This window comes from Sorex fumeus, unplaced genomic scaffold, assembly GCF_029834395.1.
Source record: "Sorex fumeus unplaced genomic scaffold, SorFum_2.1 ptg000050l, whole genome shotgun sequence".
NCBI lineage: Eukaryota > Metazoa > Chordata > Mammalia > Eulipotyphla > Soricidae > Sorex > Sorex fumeus.
The window spans coordinates 2,653,190-2,663,923 of NW_026606107.1; the positions used below are offsets into that span (position 1 = coordinate 2,653,190).

The 10,734-nt window shown below is 40.9% G+C and overlaps 1 protein-coding gene across 1 annotated transcript; it reads left to right on the forward strand.

Annotated features, from left to right (window-relative positions):
• Positions 1-7,011, forward strand: TSPAN6 (tetraspanin 6). The gene is made up of 8 exons (XM_056124180.1): positions 1-224; positions 1,226-1,414; positions 1,697-1,771; positions 2,800-2,898; positions 3,439-3,573; positions 3,936-4,019; positions 5,525-5,629; positions 6,234-7,011. The coding sequence occupies exons 1-7, from the start codon at positions 138-140 to the stop codon at positions 5,591-5,593; spliced, it is 738 nt and encodes a 245-aa protein (XP_055980155.1). The 5' UTR covers positions 1-137; the 3' UTR covers positions 5,594-5,629; positions 6,234-7,011.
• Positions 7,012-10,734: the final 3,723 nt, after the last annotated feature.

The window sequence follows — 10,734 nt, forward strand, 5'->3', positions numbered from 1 at the left end:
CACAGTGTTTCCGGCTCTACTCGATTGTATAGACGCTCGTAAGTTTTCGGCAGTTTCCGGGGAGACTCGGGGCCTCCGCGTTCCGCTCCCTCGGTTGTGAGCACCCCGCGGCGGCGGGGCCGGGGCCGGGGTTCGTCATGGCGTCCCCGTCTCGGAGACTGCAGACCAAACCGGTCATTACTTGTTTCAAGAGCGTCCTCTTGATCTACACTTTCATCTTTTGGGTGAGAGAAGACTCCCCGGGCACTGGAGAGGGAGTCCCGGGCGTGGGATTTGGGGGGGGGGGTGACCCCGAGCTGAGCGAGGGTGGGGAGTTGCGGCTCCGGCTGTCGGGGACCCCTGTGCAGGCAACGAGTTGAGGGATGGGAGTGCGGGCAGGGGTGAGGGCCTGAGCTAAGGCAGCTCGCCGGCGCCAGGCTCTGGGGTCTGTTGAAGGCAGTTGATGATAGACGGAAATCCAGATGTGCCTTGCGTTCCAGTGTACTCCGGGGAGAGGGAAAGGGACAGTTTAACCCCACCAGACCATGCAGAGACTCATGTCAACCCCCCCCCCCCCGCCCCAACCATTGGAGAGAGGCTAGGCTGGCACTACTTCTCAGAGGGTTCACTTGCATAATAGTCTCTTTCTTTTCACTGCTTCATGAGAGGGGAGTATTTCGTAGGTAAGTACGGGAATGACTCCCCTCCCACCAGTCTCGGGCTGGCTTTTGTGTACCATCCCTTTGTCCCTGTGCTCAGCGCCAAGCTGGAGGGGAAGATGTTGGAACTCCAAGAAGCACCCCCCCCCCCCCCCCCGCCTTTCCAGGAAGGTTTGCCTCCTAAGGAGGGAATAAAACAGTTTCCGAAAGTTTTGATTTCCTAGAGGGCAAATAAACCACGGGATTGTGCTCACACACAGAAACTGATGACATTAAGAATTTGGTTGGGGAACAAAAAGAATTTGGTTGAACCCTTTTTTAGCGGGCCCTCCCTCTCACCCCGTCCCAGTTATTGCCCTGGTTGCCCTGTGACCCAGTTTGTGGAGTTCTCAAGGCCTACCCTTGTGTTCAGATTCCCTACTTCCTTGTCTCTATTGTCCTCCCTTGTCTGCCATATTCCAGCCACTGAAGGCTAAATCCTCAATCCCGTTGTTTCTTAGACACCAGATTGGTTTGTGGTTTGAAGATGCTGCTGTATGCATAGTATAAATGTCTATTCTCTGTCTATCCTCTGATTTCCCACATAGATCACTGGTGTTATCCTTTTTGCTGTTGGCATTTGGGGAAAGCTGAGCCTGGAAAATTATTTTTCCCTCTTAAATGAGAAGGCTACCAATGTCCCCTTCGTGCTCATTGGCACTGGCACAGTTATTATTCTTTTGGGCACTTTTGGTTGCTTTGCTACCTGCCGAGCTTCCGCATGGATGCTGAAACTGGTGAGTCCATGTTTTCCTTTGAATTCAATCATGATTTCAGAAAAGTCTTGTATGTTGTGTACTCTTTTTCTTGGAACTGGGGATTGCTCTTTACAGTTTTTCCTGTTCCTTCTGACAGTTTACCAAGTGCAGTTTGGCTGACAATTGGCTTTTGTTGTGTTTTTCCTGACCTTTTCAATAAAACATCCCAAACTGAGTAAACCATTTCACCCCTTTTGACTCAACCCTTTGCGGCTTTGAATGTATCTTATATGCTAATTATACTTTCTCTTCATCCTGCAGTATGCGATGTTTCTGACTCTTATTTTTATGGTCGAATTGGTTGCTGCCATCGTAGGATTTGTTTTCAGACATGAGGTAACTTTGTCTTTGAAAGCTCAATATGTTAAAATGTATTCTGAGAAAGAAAAATGGATTAATTTAATAGAGTTGAAGACAACTTTTTATAGTTTAAAACCTCACAGCTATGTGAGGCTTACTTTTTCAATTTATAGCTCACAATACTGACTTTATTATAGAAACTATAGCCCATTTTTATACCAAAGAAAATACACTAAATTATACTTATTCACCAGAATATTAAAGGTGTCCATAATTCCTTGTATTTTCAACAAAGTGGCAGTAGTATAATTTAAAATGATAGAAATATGTTTGGGTTGGAGCAGTAGCACAGTGGGTAGGGCATTTGCCTTTCACGCAGCCGACCCGGGTTCGATTCCTCCGTCCTTCTCAGAGAGCCCGGCAAGCTACCAAGAGTATACCGCCTGCACAACAAAGCCTGGCATGCTACCTATGATGTATTCGATATGCCAAAAACAGTAGTAACAAGTCTCACAATGGAGACGTTACTGGTGCCTGCTCAAGCAAATCTATGAGCAACGGGAGGACAGTGCTACAGTGCTACAGAAATATGTTTGACTAAGTATTCATGCACTTGAACAAATATATAGTCCCATAGTACTTTCTAATTGCAGTGATTATGCTGTGTTGGTACTTATCCTTTATTGTCAAGGTCTCATCCCTTTAGCTAGACTATATCTCTTGAAGATTGTATGGGGCCATATGAGTCAGTTATATTTGCTGCTGTCAGAAATATGACCATTGATGGGCTGGAGAGATAGTACAGCAACTAGAACGCTTGCCTTGCATGTGGCTGATCCAGGTTCAATCCCCAGCATCCCATATGTCCCTTCAGCATTGCGGGGAGTAATTCCTGAATGCAGAGCTAGTAGTAACCCCTGAGTATCACCAGGTGTGGCCCAAAAAGCAAAAACAAACAAACAAACAAAAGAAATATGACCATTTATCAGATATGATGATCTCTTATTTGATCTAGAAACTAAAAGAACTTTCTAGACTATTTATTGACATTGTGTTTATTTCAGATTAAGAACAACTTTAAGATTAATTATGAAAAGGCTTTGAAACAGTATAATGCTACAGGCGATTATAGAAGTGAGGCAGTAGACAAGATCCAGAGTACGGTAAGTTGCTTTTTAAAGCAGAGCATATTCTCTGTCCCCTTAGAGAAGAGGGTTGTCCCCTTAGAGAAGAGGGTAGGATTCTGGCAACTAGGTATCTAGCTATGTTATTCTATGCACTCTTAGAGTAGCAGAAAAAGGAAATGGGACTGGGAAGAAGTATGGTGTGATATGCGCACCTCTTTTCTTCATTGTAACTGCCAATGACAGCAGGAAAATAAGGCTAGCCCAATAGTGACACATGTTTGGTGTTAGTATTCTCTTAAATTATGCCAGTTGAGGGCCAGAGCAACTGTGGTTAGGGGTGCCTGTTTGCATGCTGTTGACGGGGTCTAATTCCTAGCACTGCATATGGCCCCCTGAGCCCTGCCCAGAGTGATCCCTGGGTGTAGCTCCAAAATAAAATTATGCCAATTGAGGGTACTCTCTTAAAAAATTTAGATTATAGTAAATGAGTGCAAACTGCAGTCTCTGATAATACTATGTTAAATGTTTGATAAAAGTTATAGTATGAACTGCAAATTCTCTTGATTTTTTTTTCAGTTGCATTGTTGCGGTGTCACCAACTATACTGATTGGAAGGATACTGATTATTACTCAGAGAAAGGATTTCCTAAGAGTTGCTGTAAACTGGAAGATTGTTCTCCACAAAAAGATGTAGATAAAATTAACAGTGAAGTAAAGAGCCTTTTGCATTTTTTATATTTGAAAATGTTAACTGAAATCAGATTTAACTGTTTTTAATTTTTACTTAAAACATAGGTCAAGTGCATTATTATATAGTAGATGAGGAAACTGAAGCTCAGAATTTGTGTCTTGAATTCATATAACTAGCAAGTAACTTTGAAATTTGTAATTTACATAGTGAAACCCTGTGTTCCCAAACTTCTATTGAAAATATTAAGTTTGAAAGGAGACATGGTTTGTTACATGAAAGATAAATGTAATTTAATAAAATTATTGTCAGAGACTCATCTTTTGCAGAGATATCTTAAATTATTACTGCTTTTGCTGTACTTATTTTTTTATTCTTCCTTTAGGGTTGTTTTCTAAAGGTAATGACCATTATAGAGTCAGAAATGGGAGTTGTTGCAGGAATTTCTTTTGGTGTTGCTTGCTTCCAGGTAAGTCTTTGTAGTTATGAAAGGGTTTATCATCCTTAAACGTTATAAACTTAGAAAATTGCCAGTTTGATAAGACTTTCAGTTTATTTCAGGGACCTGGATAGCAGGGGCATTTTTATTTTTATTTATTTATTTTTGCTTTTTGGGTCACACCTGGCGATGCACAGGGGTTACTCCTGGCTCTGCACTCAGGAGTTACTTCTGGCAGTGCTCAGGGGACCATATGGGATTCTGGGAACCGAACCTGAGTCAGCCACATGCAAGGCAAACGCCCTACCCGCTGTGCTATCTCTCCAGCCTAGCAGGGGCATTTTTAGAGAAAAGTCATTATACTCACAAGACTGGGTTGCTTATCACAGCATAGAAACTTTTGGTATGAAGCATATATGTAGTCAGTCATTTGTGATTGGGTCTTTAGTTTTTATTGGGAGGGGAGATTGTCTTTCATTTATTTCATTTTTTTGTGCTGTAGTATATGTGTTATAATATCATTTGTTATACACAAAGGACCTATATACCTTATATGTATACATACACACAGGATAATAGTATTTCATTTTTTTAGTGTGTCGGATCTTGTTTTTCTCCATACTATTTTCCACAATTTCAGAGCTCTCAAAAAGTTGTAATTCCCAGGCAGTGATATACTCTGGCAGATAAAGCATTTACCTGGCACTCAGCCAACCCAGGTTCAAGCTCTAGCACCCCATGTGGTCCCCCAAGTACTGCCAGGAGTAATCCCTGAGCATCACTGGGTGTGTGTGCCCCGAAACAAACAAAATGCCCCAAAATGTTGTAATACCTTTTTCCCTATCTTTTTCTTTACTGTGGCTAATCATGCCTTGAAACTCAAAAAACCCAAATTTATAATTATGTTGTAGAAATACATGCCATCTTTCTAGAAAAGGAGAAGGGTACACTGGGGATGGGTATGGTCTTAGGATTATGTCCTTGAGAAACCATTATTGTCAATCAAAACATTTTAAGAATACATGAGTTTTAAAAAATTGAAAAATGTTTTATTTAGACACTGTGATATACAAAGTGGTTTACGATAAGGTTGCAGGCACACAGTGTTTCTTCTAAAAGCAGTAAACTGTGGAAACATTTGGTGTCCTCTTAAATTCTGGTTTCTCTCATCTGAGTACTAACTAGGCCTGGCTCTGTTTAGCTTCTGAGATCAGATGAAATTAAATCCTTTTTTCTTGCCAGCATCATTGTTGATTAACTAAAACATCATATAGATGGGAACCTTGTTTTGATATGCAGTCGAAAATTAGTAGATTTCTTTCCTGGGTTGCAATTACCTGATTAGGAGTACAGGTAAGTTCTGCCCTAATAACATTTAGATCATACAATCCCACATTGTTGTATATGCCTATGTGGTGAAGATGCTAAAATTGTGTTAGGAACAAAGTTGAACTTAAGAATGTGAATTAGAAGTAAAAGAGGAGGTCTTTATGCTACTTCCCCCATGTTTAATTTTGCTTTTGTTCTGTTTCTAGCTGATTGAAATCTTTCTAGCCTATTGCCTTTCTCGTGCTATAACAAATAACCAATATGAGATAGTGTAACCAGCATATCAAGGACGACCCCTCTCCAACTTTAAGGTACATTCATTTCAGTCCTCAATTCTGTCAGGGTTGGTGTTTACTCTGTTTACCAAGACCTGTATGTAGCATATTTATGTCTTGTTGATGCCATATGAGCCCTGCATTGGCAAGTTATCTTCAAATTCCAGGCATGATTGAAAAGACAATAGTCTGTCTTTATACATACATATGCTAGTCTAAAGAGCCTAAGTTTCCTTTTTCTCACAAATTTGGACCTAGAATGATGAGAAATGAATCCAAATAGTGACCTTACTTTGTTATGTTCCAAATATTGGCATTTTCTGTAATCTAGTCTTTTACTTCCACAGTGCCAGTAGTCTAAAAATGGTAGATTATTATTAGCCATTAACTCATCTGATCATACCAGGAACCAGATTTTTGGGAAATAATGTGTTTCAATAACTTCAGTAATGAATGATAAAGCATAAGAATCATTACTTGCTGAATTCATCCATAGGCTACCCTTCATGTTTTATTTGAACCACTGACTAGAACACATGATTAGTGAAATAGATTAGATTATAGTATGTTTAAGCAAATGCCAGATACATCGATATATTTGTGGTTACAATGAATTAACTTTCTTCTTCCTTAATTTTAGGACAATTAACATCCTTTTCCCCTCCATGTGAACTCTTAAGATCACCTGCATGGAAGACCAACTACCAAAAACTACACCTATAGTCTGATTTAATCAAGACAGTCATTCAATAATTCTAACGTCCATCTTTGGAATCACTCGTGTTAGATCATTAACAACACGTATCACTCTGAAACACTGGAAGAGCTAGTAAAATATTAATGAAGCAATACTGTGTTCCTCTTTTTCTCAAAGTGGGGCTTTTGAAAGACATTGTGAGTTTGATATTGATGTAGTAGGCTAGGAAGTTGACCCTTCTGAAGGTTATCTGATTTCATTGTATACTTTGCATTGACTAGTTAAAACATTAGTTTGTTTTGCTGATAGGCAGAGTCACATTGTGAATTTAATTTCAACCACTGATTGGATGGCATCAATCATCAGAGCTGCCAAATGGTGTAATGGTGCTTTGTAACATAAGGCACCCAAGAAAAAAAGGCACTACCAGTGTTTTGTGAAACATCAAGTTTCATCACAGTTAGACTTTGAATTTCTTTGCATAAAAATTAAGGTGCTTCTAATAATGTTTGTATTTCCCCTATTGTTTGAAAGGTTCTAATAATTACTTTAATGGTGTCGGAATATTGTATTTTCTTTAGGAACTTAAAGCAACTAAAATTCATTAGATATAGCTGGTGTTTTCTTACCAGGTTGATAGGACTTAATTGTCAATATTTTGATCATTTAATCATCTTTGTTTTGGTGTGTACTTTTGATCAATAAATATAAATCATATAAACAATAAGTATTGTTTCTCTTTCAAATTGTCTTTAAGTTTCAGAAAATCTGGGATGGTTCTCAAGTGGGAAAATTAAGCCCTATACCTTTACTTGGAATATAGTTTCTTATGGGAATTATAAAATGGGTTTTACTGTGTCACTACGAATAATCCTTGGAAAAATGAAGTTGTGAAAGCTGCTTATACAAGGAGAGTGTCATGCTGAGTGAAATCAGTCAAATGGAGAGGGACTGATGTAGAATGATTGCACTAAATAGGGCTGGAGCAATAGCACAGCGGGTAGGCCTTGCACGCAGCCAACATGGCCGACCCGAGTTCGATTCCTCCGCCCCTCTCGGAGAGCCTGGCAACCTACCAAGAGTATCTCGCCTGCACAGCAGAGCCTGGCAAGCTCCCCGTGACGTATTCGATATGCCAGACACAGTAACAACAAAAGTCTCCAATGGAGACGTTACTGGGCCCGCTCGAGCACTAATTAGCAGGATATTAAAAAAATAGTATGAGAATAATGAAGGCCAGGAGGATTAGTTTATAGTAGGGAGCTTGCTGCAAGTTCTGGTGAGTGCAGTTAGGACAGAAAAGGAACCACCATGACAATGATAGTTGGAAATGATCACTCTGGAAAAGAACTAAGTGCTGCAAGGAGGTAAAATGATGTACATGACAATCTTTCAGTAACAGTATTGCAAACCATAGTGCCTAAAGGGAAAGAGAGAGAGAGATTGAGAGAGAAGAAAAGTGCCATAGGGTAGGCTGTGGGGGAGGCAGGGCAGGAGGGAAAATGGGGAAATTGGTGGTGGGAAATGTCCACTGGTGAAGGGATGGGTGTTGGAACATTGACTGAAACCCAATCATAAACATCTTTGTAACTGTATCTCACAGTGATTCAGTAAAAAGAAATCATTGGTCTTTTCTAACAGCTACATAGTACTCCATTGTGTAAATGTACCAAAGTTTCTTTAACCAGTCATCTGTTCTCGGGCACTCAGGTTTTTTCCAGATTCTGGTTATTGTAAAGAGTGCTGCAATGAACAAACAATTGCAGATGTCACTTCGACTTTACCTTTTTGCCTCTCTGGGATATATTCCCAGGAGTGCTATAGCTGGGTCAAATGGGAGATCAAATTCTAATTTTTTGAGAATCGTCCATACTGTTTTCCAAAAGGGTTGGACCAGCCGGCATTCCCAGCAGCAGTGAAGGAGGGTCCCTTTCTCACCACATCCATGTCAGCACCGGTTGCTTTTGTTCTTGTGGATGTGGGCCAGTCTCTGTGGTGTGAAATGATATCTCATTGTTGTTTTGATCTGCATCTCTCTGATGATTAGTGATGTAGATTACACAATGGAGTACTATGTAACTGTTAGAAAAGATGAAGTTATGAAATTTACATACAAGTGGTACTACATGGAAAGTATCATGTTAAGCGAAATGAGTCAGAAAGAGTGGAATAGACACAGAAAGATTGCATTCATCTGGGGAATATAAAGCAACTAAATGGGAGACTAACACCCAGGAATGGCTGAGATTAGTACCAGGAATTTTGCTCCATGACTTGAAGGCCAGCCATATGTGCTAGGTGAAAAGGAAGCTCAGATAGAGAAGAGAGCACCAAATAAAGGGTGTTGTGAGACCCTCCCAGGGTGGGAGAAGCATGCTAAAAGTAGTCTATAGACCAAACATGACTGCCACTCAAGGCCTCTCTTGCAAAACATAGTACCCAAAAGAAGAGAGAGAGAACAAGGGGAAATGCCCTGCCACAGAGGCAGGGTAGGACGAGGGGGATGGAGGGTTGGAGGGATGCTGGGACCCGTGGTGGTGGAGGTTGGGCACTGGTGGAGGGATGGGTACTTGATCATTGTATAACTGAAACCCAAGCACAAAAATTTATAAGTCTATAACTGTACCTCATGGTGTTTCACTAAAGAAACAAAAGAAATCCTTGGGTCTGGAGAGATAGGCTGAGCACATATTTCATATGTATGAGGTCTGGGTTTAATCCCTAGCAATACATGGTCCCAGAGGAGTCCTGTCAAACACTGTCCTCCCGTTGTTCATCGATTTGCTCGAGCGGGCCCAGTAATGTCTCCATTGTGAGACTTCTTGTTACTGTGTTTGGCATATTGAATACTCTCGGTAGCTTGCCAGGCTCTCTGAGAGGGGTGGAGAACTCGAACCCGGCTGGGCCAGGCTAGCTGCACGCAAGGCAAATGCCCTACTGCTGTGCTATTGCTCCAACCTGAAAACCAACAGAAGTTGTTCTCAAATCTAAGATACAATTCCTGTTAACAAAATTATTCCTTGTTATAAAATAACATGATTAGCATTCTGGAGGTCAAAATTATTTTAAAATTTTTTATTTAGGCATCACGATTTATAAAGCTTTTAAATAAGAATTTTGCACATTCAATATTCCAACTCCAAATCCACCACTAGTATCAGTGTCCTTACAGCATTGACAGAGGATTCCCTTCACCCTCCCTGTCTCCTTAGCAAATTATTTTGTTAAATGTGCATATACTTAAGTGGCTGACCTGGATTCAATTCCTCCATCCCTCTTGGAGAGCCCAGCAAGCTACCAAGAGAATCCCACCCGCATGACAGAACCTGGCAAGCTCCCCGTGGCGTATTTGATATGCCAAAAATGGTAACAAGTCTCACCATGGAGATGTTACTGGTGCCTGCTTGAGCAAATGGATGAACAATGGGAGGACAGTGGTACAGTGCTACAGTTCATATACTTTGGGTCACATGCTTACTATAGTGCTGATGTATGGTTTAAATACACTTGATTACATCACTTCTAAACAACTGAAATGCATAAGACCCTCGACCGATGCCTTTGCGTTATTGCCAATCTGTAGTACTTAGGCTTTGTGCTTATGTAGTTTGCATGAATAAGTTGAATAGGGGGCCAGAGCAATACTCAATAGTGAGTAGGGTGCTTGCCTAGCATGCAGCTGACCTGGATTCAATACTCAACAATTCTGGGAATGGCCCTCTCAGCCCTGCCAGGAGTAATCCCTGAGCACTGCCAGGTATGTCCCAAAGTCCAAAAAGAAAAAGAAGTTGGGTAGGGAGAGATGTAAAAGGAAATTAAGATTTGCATGGAAATAGGCTTCTTTTTGGTACAGGTTTTCTTTATATATCCATTAGTAGGAGGTAAGATAATTTTTGTCACACAGTCCTTTAATTTGATACTAAGGGAGAGTCAGGCACAGTTAAAAGTGGACAAAAACTCATGAAATAAGATGGCTTTAAGGCACATGTTTGGAAATGCTTGGAGTTAGCAGAAAGAGGAGATTATAGCACAGTGGTAGGGCGTTTGCCTTGCGCGCAGCCAACATGGCCAACCCGAGTTCGATTCCTCTGCCCCTCTCAGAGAGCCCGGCAAGCTACCAAGAGTATCTCGCCCGCATGGCAGAGTCTGGCAAGCTACCCGTGATGTATTCAATATGCCAAACACAGTAACAACAAAGTCTCCAATGGAGACGTTACTGGGCCCGCTCCAGCAAATCAATGAACAAAGGGAGGACAGTGACAGTGACAGTGACTTTAACATAGAAGGGTAGAATAATAAAACTTTTCACAGCTGAAAAATTGTGGTTTTACAAATCAGTTTGGCTACTGGAATTAGTGAAGCCAGAGGAAAAAATGCTTTTAATAAAAAGTAATTTTCAATAAGTATTTCCATTAGGATGAACTAAAGAACCTTGTAAAGTGTT

What these genes read in the sequence shown, in the direction of transcription:
- TSPAN6 (XM_056124180.1), top strand. Translation starts at nt 138, where the DNA reads ATGGCGTCCCCGTCTCGGAGACTGCAGACCAAACCGGTCATTACTTGT. An exon ending in CCGCATGGATGCTGAAACTG is followed by an intron (nt 1,415 to 1,696) that starts GTGAGTCCATGT and finishes TTCATCCTGCAG; the next exon opens with TATGCGATGTTTCTGACTCT. An exon ending in GATTTGTTTTCAGACATGAG is followed by an intron (nt 1,772 to 2,799) that starts GTAACTTTGTCT and finishes TGTTTATTTCAG; the next exon opens with ATTAAGAACAACTTTAAGAT.